Source organism: Acinonyx jubatus, chromosome B1 (genome assembly GCF_027475565.1).
Source record: "Acinonyx jubatus isolate Ajub_Pintada_27869175 chromosome B1, VMU_Ajub_asm_v1.0, whole genome shotgun sequence".
Lineage (NCBI taxonomy): Eukaryota > Metazoa > Chordata > Mammalia > Carnivora > Felidae > Acinonyx > Acinonyx jubatus.
This window is the reverse complement of record NC_069382.1, coordinates 63,179,181-63,198,964: the sequence shown is the minus strand read 5'-3', so window position 1 is coordinate 63,198,964 and position 19,784 is coordinate 63,179,181. Positions and strand designations below refer to the sequence as shown.

The 19,784-nt window shown below is 40.7% G+C and overlaps 2 protein-coding genes across 7 annotated transcripts in view; one reads left to right on the top strand and one right to left on the bottom strand.

Annotated features, from left to right (window-relative positions):
* MARCHF1 (membrane associated ring-CH-type finger 1) overlaps positions 1-19,784 on the bottom strand; it is an 853,816-nt gene that overhangs the window by 4,482 nt on the left and 829,550 nt on the right. For all 5 annotated transcript variants that reach the window (XM_053216753.1, XM_053216752.1, XM_053216751.1 and 2 more), the window contains one exon: positions 11,794-11,941. In XM_053216753.1, the coding sequence (XP_053072728.1) occupies positions 11,794-11,941 (148 nt within the window). The remainder of the gene's footprint in view (positions 1-11,793; positions 11,942-19,784) is intronic.
* TMA16 (translation machinery associated 16 homolog) overlaps positions 1-19,784 on the top strand; it is a 74,416-nt gene that overhangs the window by 37,549 nt on the left and 17,083 nt on the right. The gene's annotated exons all lie outside the window — the stretch shown is intronic.

Here is a 19,784-nt window from a genome sequence, read left to right as displayed (position 1 = left end):
TTAAAGGTACTGTTGAAAGTCTACAGGAAGGAGCTCACCTACCACTATAATGGTCTCATTTCTCCTTATAGCATCAAGTATGTGACATTAGACTTCAGATACTTACTTTGACATTTATTCCTTATAGTGAACATACTAAGTGAAAGAGTCCGTTTAAAATTCTTTTAAAGGATTTTACCTTACCTAAAACCTTAAAGGTCCACCTTAAAATCTTTTAAAGGTAAAGTAATAGGTACTTTTATAGGATCACCCTCATTCCCTTTAAAATTTAAAAAATGTGAAAGAAAGAAGCTGTCACATCTCACCAGAAACAATTCCTGAGTAAAGGCATGCATCAAATTTAGTGTTTTAGTCATTTTGTTTCATAAGTCTTTTTGTCGCTGAGAACCACTTTCTTACATATCAATATTTTCTCTTAATTTCCACCATCATAACTACAAATTGTCTTTCACAATTTTTAAAACTATTTCACAAGAGTTTCTGTAGCTACAACAATATTATGAATGTTAAATACACGACAGTCAGGAGTCCATCTCTTGCCAACGTCAGTATGTGTGGAGGGTATAATAGCCATCTACATTCATGTGAAAGGCTTTAGTATGTTGGGCCAGGAAGAGTTGGTTAGAAATCCTAGTTTATGAGAGTTTGATTCTATTTTGGGTTTTTATTTACTTATACCAATGGATAGAGTTATAAGAAGTCCTACCTATATTTTGTAACAGTGACATATGCTTCATGCTTCTGTAAGAAAACAGACACAAGGGCTTGTTCTGCTCTTACCTTAGTTCTACCTATGCAAGGAGAACAATCATCTGACACACAGACCGAGGGTAGACCAGTGGTTCTCAACAGGGGCAAGTTTTGTTTCCCAGGGGACATTGGGAATGTCTGCAGATACTGTTTATTGTTATGCCTGGTGTTGGGGTGGGGTGCTACTGACTTTTAGTAAATAGAGGCCACAGATGCTGCATAAACATCCTATAGTGTGTAGGATAGCACCCCCCCCCCCCCAACGAAGAATTATCTAGCCCAAAATGTCAGTAGTGCTGAGGTTGAGAATTCGTGTAGAAGATAATCATTTAAGCTTCTTAATTGCAGGGAGGATTCAGTATGTAGATCAGACATCTTGAAGTTCTCCAAATTTAGAAAGATTTTTGCTCTTGGCTACTATATTGATCCATAGTTTCTATGTGTTTGGAATGTTTTAACCACAGACAAGCTGGAGAAGACGTGCTTTATCTCCCATTTGGGGGGAAGTCCCCATGGGTTACATCCAACTTTCCCCTCTGCTAAATCAAACTACCAGCTGTTCTAAGAGTCTGGAGGTTTTCCATTTCTGAGGCTTTGTCCATGATATTTCTTCCCTCGGTTTTCCTTCTGTACTTCTGCATGTCTACTGTTCCACAAAAGCCAACTAAGAAGTAATTTCCAGCTGGAAATAAACCCGCATTTTTCCAGTTTCATGTTATTTCTTCCACTTGTGGCATGTGTTAACTTTCTAACAAGTTATTTTTACTTTGGTACACCATAATCTTGACAAGCACAGAATTTATGTCTGGTTGGTCTTAATTTTCCACAGCGCCTTGCTCAGTAGATATTTCAAGGATGAATGAAAGCTTTTGAAGTTCCAACTTGGATTGCTTTGCCTCAGTGTTTTTAATATAACCAGAGGTGACAACCTTTCTTCACTTGTCCATGAAGCCCTGCTTTCATTGGTGGATAATCTGAAGAATCCACTCTTGTCCTATCTCTCCTTCCTGAAATAATGGCTGGAACGCATAAATATACTTGAGAATCTGGGCCATTTTCTCTAATTCTGGGAGACAGTCTGGTTCTTCCACTTTCTTTCACAATGTTCTTTGAATTGATTTTGTCTCCTCCAGTCATTTCCTTCGTATGTTTGGGAAGTCAGGGCTCCCAGTACATCCATCAACAGTTTAGAGTGTGCAATATCCCCCTACCCTACATCCAGAAGTCATTTGGGTACAAACCCACAGTCCACGTGACATCTTCTCTCAGAGACAGCCTGATCTTTCTCTTTGGTTTTGACTAAGTGGGCAAGATTTTTGTTTTCTATAAAGATATTATTGAGCAGTTATAAGATTTTACCTTGGAAAATTCACCTAAAGGACATTGTGAGAGGAGATAATAACATGGGGCTAAGTGAATTTCCAAGAATGTTTCCATTGGCAAGATGTATTTACCTCCTTTTATCGAGACTTAGTAATTTGTCTTCATGCTCAACCTTGTTGGACTCCTCAGTTCTATGGTGTCTTCTGTAAAGAAGAAAGAATGTACACAATAAGGGTGGTAGAAAAGTGAAGGCACAAAGTCTTGTTCCTTGTGGATCCTTTGTGTAAACAAGTAATTCTTGGTCCTCACTAATATATATTTGAAGCTGGAACCTGAACTTGGAAATGCCAAGAGCTCAAAGTTGTTTCTACCTGCCAGTTTGGAAGAGGAATTTGAAATTCAACTTGAGGCAATTCAACCATCTGTTCATTTCTCTGAAGCCCAAGGATCTATCTGTAGTTTTGCCTTTGTGCTTGGGATCTTTCTTCAGAAATTTCTGTAGGCTTAGGAATAAACTCTCTGTATCCCTACCTTTTTAATGTTACCTTTTAAACATTAACAGGAAACTTGCTTGGAAATTCTTGGGTAAGAATTGGAGGAGCTTGGAAGAGCAGATGTTCTGTCCAGAACCATTTTTTAAGGAAATGGAAGTCTTCTCTTGTCCCCTATAATAGGTAAACCTGACTCATTCACTGTCCATATTGTCATGCCAATCCTCCACGAATGGCCAGTACATTCTCAAGCAATCTCAACATATGATTATTAAATTCTTCCAGGCCTCCTCTTTTTTTTTTTTTAATTTTCTTCTTTATTTTTTAAAATTTACATCCAAATTAGCATATAGTGAAACAATGATTTCAGGAGTAGATTCCTTAATGCCCCTTACCCATTTAGCCCATCCCCCCTCCCCCCATCCCTCCAGTAACCCTGTTTATTCTCCATATTTATGAGTCTCTTCTGTTTTGTCCCCCTTCCTGTTTTTATATTATTTATGTTTCCCTTCCCTTATGTTCATCTGTTTTGTCTCTTGTCCTCATATGAGTGAAGTCATATGATTTTTGTCTTTCTCTAATTTCACTTAGCATAATACCCTCCAGTTGCATCCACGTAGTTGCAAATGGCAAGATTTCATGCTTTTTGATTGCCGAGTAATACTCCATTGTGTGTGTGTGTGTGTGTGTGTGTGTGTGTGTGTGTGTATACATATATACATACCACCTCTTTATCCATTCATCCATCGACGGACATTTGGGCTCTTTCCATACTTTGGCTATTGTTGATAGTGCTGCTATAAACATGGGGGTGCATGTGTCCCTAAGAAACAGCACACCTGTATCTCATGGGTAAATGTCCAGGCCTCCTTTCTGTAAGGGCATGTGTATGATGCGGTACTGGAGGGCCAGCCAAACAACCAACATGCTAGTAGGTCTTCTGTGAAAGGCTTAAGGTGGTCTGTAGATTCGTCCTGGGTTATGGTATTGAAGATTTTGCATAGTAGAGTTTGATGAATGTGTGGTGCTACCAGAGCCACAGAAAACAGCCCACAATCTGTAGGGAAATTTATATTTAAAGAGCAAATAAAAGCACTCTAGACAAAGAAAAGCAAATGGGCCTTTCAGCTCATTATAGACTCTTGGGAATCTGAGTCTGTGCAAGATTTTTCTAGCAAGCCAGAGAGGAAAACTGGGGACTCTAGGTAAAGTTCTATAAATACTTGAATAAAAATAAAAATGAATGAAAGAATAAAATTTATAAATTATTTTCTCACATAAAAAGGTCTTCCAGATATTCCTCACTCTATTCTCCATTGGGGTTGGGTAAGTAGACATGGATTGGGACTATTTAAAGGCATTTCCCCTTCAGGAACCTGAGACTAGAATTTATTGATCAACAGGACCACTGCCACTGACCATCTCTTACCTTCTTTATAATCACTTTCTTCATCTTCACTCCCAGAAGGCCCTCCTTCCTGGCTAAGAAATACCCTGATACCAAAGGATTCAAACTTTTATTCAATTTCTTTGCAGACCAGACCCCAATAGGATGTTCCTTATTATGCTTCTCAAAGGCTGTTTTCCTGTGTAAAGTCCACACCCATTCTTAAGGATCATGAGTTTTATTCCCAAGAATCAGTCACTCCAGTCTTTATATCTTCATCTGTCCTAATTCAGAGTGCTATTTCATTTCCTTCAGGTATTGACAGCCTGTTACCTGGTATTTTCTTTGGTCTCACAGTTTCCTCATCTTTAGTAGCTTGTTCAAAAATACTTCCACTTGGCTCACGCCTCCCTGTAACCGTGTCCTTGGGTATCCACCCCCTCCCTCATTGATTCTGGATGTGGCCACATGACTGTTTTGGGCCAACAGGACAATAGCAAATAGGGCACAACAGAAACTTCAAACATGTTCCCATTGTGTGTGTGGTTTACTCTCTTGCTACTTGTTTAAACACTGCACTTGCCATGGGAAGAAGACAGGGCCAACAGGTCCTATGTGACGAAAAACACAGCTCAGTTGTTTCTGTCATCCAACCAATTGTATGCCCATTGCCAGGCATTTGGAGGAGGCCAGCCTTGATTATACAGCAGCCAGCCAATGTGCCAGCTGTTTGTAGACACATACGTGGATGCTGCAGAGAACAGCCAGCCAGGTCCTGGCCAGGAGGAATGCCCAACCGATCTGCAGAATTGGGAGTGAAATAAATGCTTGTGGTTTCAAGTTAGTAAGTTTTGGGATAGTCTGTTATATAGCAAAAGACAACTGATACATCAGTTAAAAATGGAGATACTGGTAGTATTTTTTACCTCACAAGGTTGCTAGTGTGGGTTAAATGGGTAGTTCTTGACATAGAAAGTGCTATGTAAATATAAGTTATTTTTGCCATCTGGATGATTTAAATGCTACACACCTTTCGCTGATAGAGTTGTAGACTAAATGCAAAGCTTTCTGGTGCCTATGACTAAGACCTAACTTCAATGGGCTTCAACCTTTAGATGTCCCATCTGGACTCCAGGGCAATGAAAACCTCCACAACTAGGAGAGGAGAAAGTCCAGTTAGCTGCCAGCCAGGCCAATGGAATTAGAACTATACCTCCTCACTCTGGGCCTCTGGGCATCCTTCCCAATCGGTAATTCCCTTCATGGAGAAAAGCTCAGAAATCTCACTGTGTGTTGTTAGGAAACATTTATGCCAGACTTTCAGACCACAATGACAATGGTTTGTAAGCTGAGATGTATCCACTTTCAGACTCTTCCAGACTCATTTTCTAGCTATATTGTTTCCCTGAAAATACGTTTCTTTTAATAGAACAGGGTCCCCAGCTCTCTCCACTGGAGAAACACATGCAGGGTCACCTGTAACATCTTGCTTCTTGTTCAAATTGGGTAAACCACAGGCTCCTGGGAGGGTGTTCATAATAAAGCTGAAGATGAGGCAAATTGCTTACTTCCTCATCTTTAAAACAGTGATCCCTAAAATCTCTTCCTGCTTTTAAATTGGAACTCTCAAAGTATTCTGCATATCTTGTGTAGATCATGTAACTGGAGACACCTGGAGTGTGTCTAAAAAGGCTTTTAAAATCCCCAAACAGCAGAAGTGAACCTGTCTCATTTAACAGCTGCAGGGACAATATATATTTAGAAAAAGCATCTCATTGGTAAGTTGGGATATTTTTGGCTGGGTGCTTAGGTTATGCAGAGTTATGAAATGTGTTTGCGTAAGGGTGTGTGTGAATGATGGGGCTAAGGAGATGGTTTTGTCCTTTACTTTTGTCCTGGTTGCTTCTCTCCTGTTGCTTAAATCATTAAAAAAAGAAAAAAAAAGCTCACACATTTGTAACATTTTCCTTAACTTGTTTTAACGGTGGTAGTCACTGTGAGTAAAGATAAAAATACAAAAATATATAAAAGTATGAGTATATATAAGAAATATATAAATATCGGGGCACCTGGGTGGCTCAGTCTAAGCGTTCAACTCTTGATTTCCACTGAGGTCATGATCTCCCGGTCCGTGAGATGGAGCCCCATGGCTTGGCTCTTCTCTGACAGCATGGAGCCTGCTTGGGATTCTCTCTCTCTCCCTCTCTCTCTGCCTCTCCCCTGCTTACCTTCTCTCCTCTCTCTCAAAATAAATAAACATTAAAAAAAGGAATATATAAATATATATAAATTATACAAATATATATGTGTGGTATTTGTATAAACACGATGTTTCCATTTATCTGATGCAAGGTCAAGTTCATAGTATCTTTGAAAAATGTATCAGAAAGCACCTTTGAAGGGTATTCAGTCCAACTTCGTTTTTCAGATGAGGAATCTGAGCTTCAGAGTGACTATTTTATTCAGCGTAACTGGTCCGCGACCAAGGGCAGAACTAGAAGCCTGGGCTTCTGACACGTAGCTCAAGTCAGTGTTTATCATCTTTGGGTTATTAACAATAACAGTGCATACACTCACTTTAAAAAGGAATGCTTAAACAGCAGTGCTCAAATGGAAAATATATGGATTGCTGGGAAGTGATTTTTAACACCCACTCGAAGCAGATGTTAACAGCTAACGAGTATGGCACAGCCATCGTGCCTGTCTGCTGGGATCAGCCACAGCTGGCAACATTTTTTGAACCTCTACTCATATTAAATCCTCTCTGAATAATGAAGCATGGCCCCTGCCCTGGAGATGCTTAGGGGCTCACAAGTGGGGCAGGCATGAAAAAAAAAAATTCGATTTGTTATGCTAGCCCCTTGTGGTGTACACATTTACATAGTTCTAGGGCGAGATTAAAATTTGCACCTGCCATATGATTTCACTTCTGTGTGGAATCTAAAACACAACAAGCAAAACAAACTGAAAACAGAAAATAGACTCTGGACTCATAGATACAGAGAACTGTGGTTGCCAGAGGGGAGGAGGTGGGAGAAAGGTGAAATAGGCGAACGGAGGTATAAACCTCCAGTTATAAGTAAATCATGGGGTGAAAAGTACAGCATAGGGAACACAACCAGATTGTAACAGCTCAGTGTGGTGACAGATGGTGACCACCCTCAACTACGGTGAGCATTTTGTAATGTATACAGTTGTCCAATCTCTATGTCGTACACCTGAAACTAATATTGTATATCAGCTATATACTTCATTAAAAAAAATACTCTGCACCTACTGTCTCTCTAATAGTATAAATTGTTGTGTTTTCCTGGTCTGTATTTTTGTGTTTTGTTTTCAACACACAAACAGTATACTGAAACATTTTTCTAGAATATGTAAAGATAAGGCAGGAGGACGTTGTTCCCCCAAATTAGAGTTAGTAATGGGTGATTGTGTTAAAGTTTCGAGTACCAAGTCTTTGGTTGGTTTTTTTTTTTTTTTTTTTTTTGTCATTAAAGGCAACAGAGAGAGAAGAGAGAGAGCTATCTGGGGCACCAGGCTTATTTAATCTAAAAGAACAACCATTAAAAACACATGAAGGATTTTTTTTTTTCCCTTTCAGTATTGTTATTACAGTTCAAAGAATTTTGCTGTTTTACATTCAACCTCAGTTCGGGTTGAAGAAGGACAATTTGTTCCTCTTCCAATATTTTTGAACGTTTTCGAAATGGATTTAAAATATTTTGACTTTTAAATTTTGCAGTTTTTTCAGACGTTAAAAGTAAATTCAGGCTCCGCACTCACAGTCCCAATGCCAAAGGGAGATTAAAATAATAATAACTCATACAGATGCCCACACTACCTACAAATGTGTACTTTGGGAAGTCAGGCTTTAAATACAATCTGAACATAAGTACAGATGGTACCCTTTGCAAAAGTCACTATAGTTTCCATCTGAAATTATCCAAGTTAGGTAGGAACTGTCCCACTGGCAAGTGGGTCTGTAGGAAGTCATGGATATGGTTTCCTGATGAATATCTTGCTACCTAATTCAGAAGCTCTGAACACCAAAGATAAAAGTCATCTCATTTCCACTTGCTCTTAAGAAACTGAAAATAATTTTTAAAAGTATACAGTAGAAAGCTGACCTGACCATGGACCATGTATACATATATATATATATATGGCCTTTGATTATCATTCAGTATTTTCTTTTTGAAATCTGAGGGACCTGAGTGATAATTCATTTGGGAGACTCTGGCCTGAAATCCTGCATCCACCCAGAACTGAGGTGGGGGGCAGGCATTTTGAAGAAAAGTTCTACAAGAAACATGAAAGGTAGGAAAGTGTGAGCATGGGGTATGAGGCACTCACACTTCATCATTCCTTCTACAACGTTGACTGGGCAACTTTCCATGTCCCTGACACAGTGCTCAGCCCCAGGGATATATGCTGGAGAGCGATCTGTCCTTCCCTGAGCTCAGTCTGTTGGTGCCAGGAGACTTACAATTAAATGAGCAATTACAATAGTATGTGGTAAGTTTCCTGGTACAGCAGAGCTTCTCATCATGTCTGCAAATACCATGACATAGGGGATAATTAAATCTAAACCTCTGGGGATAAAACTCAGGCTTTGTAGGGTATGGAAACTCCACAGGTAATTCAAATATGCAATCAAAATGGAGTAAGTGGGTTAAGTGCAGGATGCTAGGTAAGCACGTTTCTCAATGCTTGGCATCAGAATCACCTGTTGGCTTCTTAAGCACAGCCCTACTGGGCTCTGTCCTCAGAATTTCTGGTCCATAGGTCTGGGGTGCAGAGAGGCCAAGAATTTGCATTTCTAACAACTGCCCAGGTGCTGTTAATGCTATCAGTCCCAGGAACCATTTTGAGAATCACTATGGTAGTAACAATTGTTCTAGCTCAGGTTGCTGAACCAGGTGTCCCAGAGAAGTGATATTTAAGGCAACCTGCAAAGGCTGAGTGGGAGTTGAGCGGTGTGAGAACACAGAACAGTGAATGTGTGGTGGACAGAAGCTGGAGGAAGGTTTCATGTAGAGGGAAAAGCTGAGCAAAGGTCTAGAGCCCCATTTGTGGGGCTGAACGAAATGTTCAGAAAAATTGGCTACAACCAGGTCATGGTGGGGGCAGGGAAGGGGGCAATTTAGTTACATTAAAGAGTTTGGGATACATTTTAAGAGTAATGGCTAAGTAGGGATAGGATGTGATCAGATGTGTGTTTTGTAAATTTGCAAAGAATACCTTATTGGGCATGGGTTAAAGGTGGGCAGAACTGGAGAAGGGCTAGTAAAGATGCTGTTGCAGTGTTCAAGTAAAAGGATAGTTTGCACAAGGATGAGGGCAGTCAGGAAAGAGAGACAGGGACAGATTCCAGAGACCAATGAGGCAGAATAATAGGATTTGGTGATTGACTGAAGGCAGAAGTTGGGGAGAAGGAGAGGAGAAATGACAGTCCAAATGGATTTGGCAACAGGTGTTTGTAGTAATGCCTTTCCCACAGGTGTTAGGGTGGACAGTGGTAGTAGATTAAAAGTTTGGACACATTGAGTTTGGGGTGCTTGGAAGACCTTTAAATGGAGACGTTCAGGAGGTCGATGCCTGATCTGGAGTGCAGTACGAGCTGGAGATAAATTTGGAGCTTGGTTCTCAGCATAGCAATGACAACTGAAGACATAAGGGTATCCAGGAGCACTGGAGAATGAGCAGGCAGAGTGAGATAAATGGAAGGAAGCTTGGGGCCAAGGGTTTCTTGGGTTCTGGAGACTTTGGTTGGCTGAAGTTGAGATAGTCCTGTTCATTGTAGGAGAAATGATCACTGTTCACTCACTTGTCTCAGAAGTGGGATTGAGTAAATGAATGTAAGGGAGAGGTTCTAGACTGTCTGTATATGGGTGACACAAGATTGCTTCTTCTCATTTTGTCCAGGACAGGTGCTCATAATCTTCCTTCCCTCTCATGTGGCCAGAGGAGAACAGGAGGAGCCCTGCTGGTATCATGGTGACCGCTGGGAGAAGGCAGGGCTACACTGGGGCCGATCTATGATTCTCAAACACTGAACTCTAAATCAGACATCTACAACTACTGATCCCTAGCTGTCAGGGCTGCCCTTGATCGCTAGGAAAACACTTGAGTCTGAAGATCTTATAGCTGGGTGTGCTAAGGTGAGGGTGGTGGTGGAGTGCCTCGCTGTTGTTCTATACATACATCACAGCTGTGTATGGCACACTTTCTGTTACTCAGCTTGGGCCCGTCCCTGTAAGTATAGGGGGCGTGGGTTAAAAAAAAAAAAAGAAAAAGTCCTATCCTCAGGAAACTTATTCCAGGGATGTAACAGACATTTTTTAAAAATCCAGTATCTCAGGAGTAATGCATAATGTAGTTGTAAACAGTCTAGTCTGGTATACACTGTAAACATCACTGTCATATGGAACTGAAACACAAACACAACCTGCCCCGACCCGTTTTCCTAGCCACCACATCGCCGCGCAGCAGGCGGTCCTCACAGTCCCTTCCTCCCCAGACGCTTCTCCAGCGCCCAGAGCTCGCGCTGGTGCTCCCTGCTGCCACCGAGCGGGCAAGCGTGAGAATGGCACATTGCTCCTGCTCTTAGGAACCCAAAGAAAGGCAGAAATAACAGAACTTTTGCTTTTAATATTCTTTTCCTTCTTCTTTCTTTCCCTCACTTCCTCTCCCTAACTTCCTGTCACCTTTTTATTTCTTTCAGTTTCTTTCTTTGAGGGAAGCAATAGGCATTTTTGAGAATACTACAAACTTACAGTGTTATCATCTGAACAATTTCTCTTTTTAAATTCACCAGTGGCTTAATATTGTGTGTGTGTGTGTGTGTGTTTGTTTGTTTGTTTGTTTGTTTGTTTGTTTCAAGGGTTGATGGTGGGGGTGGTTCTGGGAATATTTCTCATTGTTTTACCAGCTATGATTTATGCCATATGCGGAAGCTGGTAGAGCCTGATGAGAAATGGAGCTGAGTACATTCAGAAGTGAAAATAAGCATTCTATTTTTTATTCTGCTTTAAATGACCTATCTTTTTCAGATCCTAGAATCTGCCTTAATGATTTTTTAAACAGCTTTCTTTGCAGGCTTGACACCATCCTTCACAATTAAACTCAGTATGGCTAAAATTTCAAACCATAGTGTTAATCTACTCCTATCAAATTATATGGTACTAATTAATAAGGTATAACACATTTCTCTAGTAGAGTATCGTCTTATTCATGGTTTAAAAGAAGCAATGACTATAGTGAATTAAATTAAATAAAAAAACTTCCACTTTCACAACTGTTTGCTTTTTCACATCAGGCAGAACATGATTTAAAAAAAATTTTTTTTTTAATGTTTATTCATTTTTGAGAGAGAGAGTGCAAGCAGGGGTGGGGCAGAGAGAGAGGGAGACACAGAATCTGAAGCAGGCTCCAGGATCTGAGCTGTCAGCAGAGTCTGATGTGGGGCTTGAACTCACAAGCCATGAATGAGTTCATGACCTGAGCTGAAGTCAGACACTTAACAACTGAGCCACCCAGGCTCCCTAGGCAGAACATGATTCTTAATCAGTTCCTGAAAAGCCTGAAGTGATGCATGACATCTATATATTTCTCTCTACCGATGTTTATATGGACTTGATAAATTTCGTACCTCAGCGTGGGACCCTAGGCATTCAATCAGAGTATTTATAACATAACTGGAGATGACTTAATTGCCAGTACTGGTTTTTGCTAGCTTACCACACATGAAGACCTAACAGGGGAAATAGCTTCCCTACCCACCTCTGATGTCATCAGAGAAACCAATAGGAGGAAAAAAGAAAAGAGACATGCTCTTACCATTATCATTGCCTTGCTTGATTTCTTCCGCTGTCCGATCTATTAATACATACAAAGACCAAACCACACAGGTGATCGCGATTACGTGGAATGTGACAGAGCAGAATATTTTCCTCCTTTCGCTGGTGGTCATCTGTAGTTTCTCCCACTGCAATTGTAAATGAATCACTTACAATACTGAATTTCTGACTAGGAAACTTGGCCCCCCATTTATATGCCAGACATTGACCATGAATGGAGGAGAAACATAAGATACCTGCAATTTCAGATGACACGACAACATTCAAATACGTCTTTGTGTTGGGAAAGATACGAGATCATAACCCCTGGAGTTATATATAACTTAAATATATATTAAAATGAAAACAAATATTTTCGTAAACAAATTAAATCAAGTAATTTCTGTTTTGCTGGCCTGAAGTTTTCTTGTCTATAACACGGATGGGATAGTTTTACGGCTGTACAATTTTTGGAAAACATTTCCTTCAGGTTTCTGCATATCTCCCTCCTTTGTGGTACTAGATTATAAGTAGTAATAAGTAATCTCTTCTCAGATTAACACATAACCAGATATAGTGTTGCATTCTTGAACGTATGTACATTAACAGGTACTTGAACGGCTGAATGGTATCTGTGAAAGTCAACATCTGTTCACAGCCCTTTTCCGAGAGAACACATTTTATCATCTGGGCAATGGGAGAGAATCCGAGGAAGGCCCTTCAAGCACAATCTTGATTTTCTGCTACCACTACCGTCAAAATCACTGGCCCTTAGGCACACTCCTCAGGAAGTTGAGGGCTGATCCCTCTTGGGGGAGGAAGAGGACCACAATTTTTACTGTAGTAAGTTCAGGTTTGTATGAGGAAACATGTCCATTATTTACTTTGCAGAAACAGACTCAAAATTTTAATGCCTTGACGGTTACAGTATGACTTCATTTCTGTGTTAGGAATTGTGCCTTTATTTTTCGCTGCACCATTTCTAAAGGGAAATCAAATCGCTGTGATTTTTGTCACATCGATGTGCCAAACTTTGAAGAATCCGTGATTTCTTTCCCCCATTCTTATTATGCTCTTGCTAAAGCAAACTCTTTAGAACTTCAGAAGACCCCCATTCCTTTCCCACCCGTCCCCACGTCCTCAGCTGAAAACAAGAGGGCATATGCTCATGCTCCGTAAGTTCTGACTCTGCCACCAGCTTGGAGACAGAGGTAAAGTTGCTTAACCTCTCTAAGCCAATCGCCTCATCTCTGTAGGATATAGATTGTGGCAGAGACTGTAACAGAGAGGTATGGGGAGAGGAACCTTCTTTTCTTCCTTTATTAACAGACTAATTCTGTGAGCGTTGGCATTGTGCCCAGCTAAAAGCTGCCTTCCAACCTTCCCTGACAGAGGTGGACAATGACTGGTTTCCATCAATGACATGAGATGACTGTCTACTGGGATATTGAGTTCTTGTCTTCCCGGCACAGGAACTTCCCCTTCTTCCTTTCCTTCAGTTTTTCTTCTTTGCTACCTGGAATTCATAATTAATGGTAGGAGTCCCAACAGCTCCTTGCAAGCTCCAGGGAAAGTCTTGAGAATTGGAGAGACCTCAGCCTGATGAGCAACAGCTCCTCTCTGGATGCCCACTTTATATGCAGGGAAAATAAAGCCCTGTCTGATTAAGCCACTGTTTCTCAGAACTCTGCTACTTGCTGTCAAATGCAACACCTGATAGAAGAGTTAAAGTGATACTTCCTAACGTGCCTTCCATTCTGACAATTAAGATCCTATAATTTCATTTGTAAGAAAGCACAATACTCAGCATCTGGTCATGATGCGCCAGAAAGCTTTGTAAACACTTTAGAGAAATAAATGTTATATTTCCAAACACCATCCATTCCTCTCCTACTGGCTAGTCATCACGCAGTTTTCCTTATAAAGGGTCTGTTAGAACCAATGAAAAATTCACACTTCATCTTGTACTTTCTTTTTTGATTAAACTGTATTTTATATATTATATCAAACAAATAATGGAGAAATCTTGGTAATGCAGCTATGGGAGAACCAGATGCTTCAGTCTAGGCTCTATGTGTAATTAATCAACACTGAACTGAGAAGGTTTTCATATGTGTATCTTGGCTTTTATCTAAACTTCATACCATCTCTGTGAAAGACTGATGTTTAAAAATCTGTTTTGTCATTGATTTACTGTCACGTTAATCTGCATAACCTGTCTCATTGTAAAACAGAATATTATCATTTGGCAATAGCATTTCGTGATTTAAGGACCGTTGTGAATTATCTTTATATCCAGTATGACCAAATAAAAACTGCCGGATGGTGCCGAAAGGCAGCTTTACACGTTCACATTTCCTAAATGTTCCAAGCGGATGAAAACATGTTCAGTAACAAAATATCCCTACCAAATCAACCGTCACTTGTAAAACTGGCTTAAAAAAGAACCTTAAGAATTGTGTCTTCTTAAGTCTAAGGAGCATTTTGATGAGGTGGCTGAGAACACATTCTTCAAATTTAATGAGCCTCAAATAAAAAAAAAATATGAGTGGGGCTGACAAGGATGGGCCAACTCATTTGTAAAGATTCCTTCTGGTTCCAGACAATAGAAGGTCTGAAGTTGTCACTTCCTAATCTCAGTAGCATTTTAAGGAGAAGTGAAGTGTAAAGGGACCATCAAACTTCCCTGCTTTCCTTTATAAATTCTTACAGGGACTATTCTGGAATTCATGAGACATCACAATGCAATACCACAGTGGTAAATTGGTAAATGCAATTGGTGAATGCAATACCACAGTGCCCTCTTTCTAATAATTACATTATTGCACACAATATTCAGCACTGAGCATTAACAGAAATCAGTGTATTTTGTAAAATGTTCACCCGTATTCTTGTGTTTTCAGGTTTATATATAAAGTTTGAATACATTTTGTAAGGCTTTACAATGAGGAATGGATTGAAAGGCAAGAATAGAAATCTTTTAACAAAGCTGTCATGAGGGGCACCTGGGTGGCTCAGTGGGTTGAGTGGCCAACTTTGGCCCAGGTCATGATCTCACGGTTTGTGAGTTCAAACTCCGCATGGGACTCCCTGCTGTCAGTGCAGAGCCCCCTTCGGATACTCTGTCCACCCCCCGCCCCTCCCTGCACATGATCTGTCTCTCTCAAAAATAAACATTAAAAAAAAAACAAAACCAAAGCTATCATGAAAGGGCTCTAACTTAATATTTGGGATGCTGAAATTGAATATCAGTTCACAAAATATTCTGTTACAGGAAAGCGATAATCTGTAGGAATGCACACAGCATTTTCACCCCCCCCCCCATCCACTTGTACAAAATAATGTGTGCTGATGCCCATCAGACCCCAGTCTGATGTTTACCACTGGGACCTCTCTGAAGGGGGATATCAGAGAGGAGAGCTGCCCCCCCCCCTCCGTCAGTGTGGCCCCTGCTCAGCAGCAGTGTGGTGTCAGCATCACCTGGGTGTTTGTTTGGGATGCAAATTCTCATGCACCACTTCTGAGACGTCTCTGCGTTGGCCTTGCCCAAAGGCACACAGAAAATACTAACGTCTGGCCCGTCATTGATGACACACAGCTCTCTGCCAGGGGAACAACCTCACCTTTGTCTTACTACCAGCAGGGACAGCAGGGTCACTGCCATTCCTCTCTAGATTATTCAGGCCTGAGTCACATATCCATCTACAAATCCCTCAGTTTTAAGATGACACATGTCTCTCCAAGGAGACTCAAGGAAGCTGGTGGAAATAAGTCAGCACCTCCCTTTCCCTTCCTTGAGGGACAAGGGTCAGTGATACACTACAGCACACCGTCCAGCTGTCTATGACTCTTTGCACCGCCAACCCCCCTGTCCACTCCCCCGGTCAGTCGCTCAGTCCTCTTTTACACTTCCAAAATGAGGGATTAGCTAATGTTGGCAAAACCAGTGTGGCAAAATCTTAGCACCTCCTACGTGGGTGGTCTTGGACCTTGCTGTCTTTGGATCTCTAGGTCTTTGGTACCTGCTTTATTGCTCTTGGCCTTTGGTCCCTTATGGAAACCCCTCAACAATGGAAAGAATTGAGCAGAACTCTGTTATTCACTTAGAATTATACAACTAGATTTTTTTCTGAGGACTTCTGAATTGGAGTATAAATTGATGCATTTATACTCACATTGTTTCTGTGAAATGTTCCATTTGTGCTGGCTGAATCAAACTGTGAAGGTTTTCTAGTTTAAGTCACTTGTATTCTTATTCTGTCCTAACATATAAATTAAAAAGTACCATCCAATAAGAATGCTTTTGTAAATCTTTGTATCAGAGAAGAATAAAGGACGCTTATTTGCACACTATCAAAATACACGGGCTAAGGAATGCTTTACTAAGTCCATTTCTTTTTCTTCCTTGACATAGTTTCCACTACATTTTCTAATTTTCTTAACAGCCATTGAAACTGGATTATCAGCAAAGCTACAGAATGATGGAGCAAATAACTACCACCAGGTGGCGCCAGGCCCAAACTGTACTAGTACCGAGAACAGTGCCTTCCAGCCCACTGGTAGAGCCAGATCCAGGAGCTCCCAGCCAGCCAGCTGAGCAAGCTCTTCCTGGATATTTCAACAACCCCGCATAAATGCAAAACCACACTTAACTGTCACTCCCTGTCAGAGCACTTAAAATTTTCCGAACCGACTTACATAGTAGAGTTTTACTTCATGTGAGTAAAAATAATATCCGGGGCGTCTAAAGTTTATTACATTATCTATATGCTTTAGTAAGATATATTGTGCCAGAGGATAGTAGGATAGTAAGTAAGCGTTCTGAGGCTTATAATATTGGTGAAGTTTCTAGAGGGTCTACTGGTATGGGGCTGTGGTTCTTTCTTTTTTTTTAAATTGAAGAATAGTTGACCCACAATGTTAGATTAGTTCCAAGTGTGCAACATAGTGATTAACAAGTCCATATGGTACCCTACGCTCACCACAAGTGTAGCTACCATCTGTCACCATACAACACAATTATGACGCCATTGACTATATGCCCTATGCTGTACTTTTTATTCCTGTGACTTAGTCATTCCATAACTAAAAGCCTGTACATTCCACTCCCCTTCACCTATTTGCCCATCCCCTACCTTCTCCCTGGCGACCCTCTTCCCTCTTCTCTGTATTTATGAATCTGTTTCCTGGGGCAGTGGTTCTTTTCTTTTTTTCTTTTCTTTTTTTTTTTAGTGTTTATTGTTTATTTTGAGAAAAGAGAGAGTGCAAGTGGAGAAGAGGCAGAGAGAGGGAGAGAATCCCAAGCAAGCTCTTCACTGTCAACTCAGAGCAGAGCCTGATGCAGGGCTCTAACCCAACCGTGAGATCATGACCTGAGCCTAAATCAAGAGTGGCATGCTTAATCAACCCAGCCACCCAGGCGCCCCCGGGGCAGTGGTTCTTAAAGAGTGTTCCCCAGAAGCAGCATCAACTTGGTTCTTGTTTAGTGTTCAACTAAACATGGAGGCCGTGGGGCTGAGATGGCTTTAATGCCAACACAGCCTACCTAAGCAAACCAAAATCTAAGCCTATAAATGCCTGAAGGTTCGGAAATGGAAACCTAAGGATAAACCAATCACAGTCAACTAGGCTTTGAGCTACAGCCAATCAAATTATTTCCGTTCTTCCCTCCCACCCTTTCCCCTCCCGCCCTTTCTCTGTATAGTCTCTCCACTGGATCCTGTGGGTAAAGAGCTCCTAACACTTCTGGTTTTGTACTGCCGGATTCAAACTGAGTTTTGCTCACATAAACCCTTACAAATTTTAATATGCCTGAATTGAGTTTTAGAAATGCAATATTTTGTGCCTAACACCAGACTCACTGAATCAGAAGCTCTGGAGGTGGGGCCCTACAACCATGTTTTAACTAGCTCTCAGGTGATTCTGATGCAAGGTAGACTTTGAGCACCACCTGTCTAATGACACTTGGCAGAGTTGTATGGTGACCTCAATGATGCCTATACTAGAAGTAGCACTTGTCACTCCCTGTCATAAACTGATCAGTAGTTCAGGGAAGGAAAATCAACAAACCAGGTTGGTTACTTGGCTGTGATATAAGTATTTCAGGTTGAATGAAAAAAATCACAACATCAGTGAATCTGTTTGAAATAAAATAAAATCATTTGTCATTAGCTCATTAATCACTAAACAAACCATTTTGCTTTTTATTTTAATTTTCAAATTAGTGTTTAGGTACACAAAAACATATTAAAACTAATAAAACGAAAACATATTAAAACTAATTTCATTAGTTATAATTCAAATACTGTGGGAGAGAACCAAACAAAAGACTCTTTACATCTATAAGGCCTAACTCTTGAGAAATTAATTAATTCCCAAATTCACAGACATGCCTTGGTAAATAATTTCTTTCTTAAAAATGGATTGGAGAACCCTGGAGGAAAACTGTGACCTCTTCAGGCTTTTATTCATTTATTTTTTAAATATTTACTTATTTATTTTTGAGAGAGAAAGAGTCAAAGAGAAAGAGAGAGACAGGGAGAGGGAAAGAGAATCCCAAGCAGGCTCTACACTGTCATTGTAGAGCCCAACATGGGGCTCAATCCCACAAACCATGACATCATGACCTGAGCCAAAATCAAGAGCCAGACTCTTAACCGAATGAACCACTTCTTTAGGCTTTTGGTGATACTTACCACAAACCTGATGAAAGGTAGGAAACAAGAAAGCCAGGTTGAGATGTGGAGGGTGGGTAGTTAAGCTCACTGATTAGTTAAGGTGCTTATTATCTGACACAAGTCAGAAAGTGTGCGATTCAAGCTGGTACATGATTCAAACTGTGTACATAGATCTACTGGCTTTCTTAGTGGGAGCCCAGATCTCAAATGTTATATCTAGAAATTCTCTGTGCGACTGCTATAATCTGAAATCAGCCTCCCCACTCGTCACCCAGTTCTCTCTTCCACTTTTGGTCCACTGATACTAATTATTTAACATCTTTCATGCAAGGTCCAATGTGAAGGGGCATTCTATACTTTTGACTGAATGCAGCTCCTTTGTTTCTCTTGACAACAGGACAGAAGGAGATGGTCTTGCACTGCAAGAAGGGTTAGGATCTATATCCAAAAAAATTGCGAGCGCAAATAGTGAGGTATGGGCCGTGTGTCCAGATGAACCTTCAAAATCTCCACTCGAAATATACAGCATGAACAGCTACCATCTGGGGGTCATTTGAGCATGTGGTGATTTAAAGTTGGGGAAAACAGTCATAGATACCCAGCTTACGTAAAAATAATGCTGCAAGTAATTGGCCAGTCTTACTGAGACATAGTTTATACATTTTCCCACAAAGAGGAGGAACACTTGGGAACCTGGAATCAACGGCTACATCCTGCTACTGCTCGGTTGGTCTCCTTCGGCGTTTAGAGTTACTAATGGGCACTACCTGAACATGGAGGGAAGTAAGAATAAAAATTGTTCAGTTCTGGGAATCTTTTATAATTAGAAGTAGTTTTCAGACTTGGCTGTGTAACAGAATCCCCTGGGGAGCTAGTTCCCAATATGCATACCCAGGCCTGGCTGAATCCAACACTGAGGAATGAGCTGTGCAATTTCACAATGTACTCTGTGTCTTCGATTCAAGGTGTACTTGTTAAAAATGAGGGCTCTGGGTTCAAATCCTGACTCTACCACTAAATGCTGTGTGATCGTGGTGAGTTATTTCAATTTTCTGTCTTTCCATTTCCTTACCTATCAATCGTGATAAGAATAGTACCTACTTTACAGGGTCAAGTTGAAGTGAGTTAACGCACATAAGTGCAGAGCAGTTCCATGTACTTAAAAAGAATTCAATAAAGTTAGTGGCTACCCTAGCTGGGAACTTGCAGCACTGTATCCAATTAAACTTCAATTGTCTTTATCTTCTAGAGTGATGCTTCTTGTTGATAGCTGATCACCAAAGGATGAAGGAAGGATGAGCTGGGGTTTGTTCAC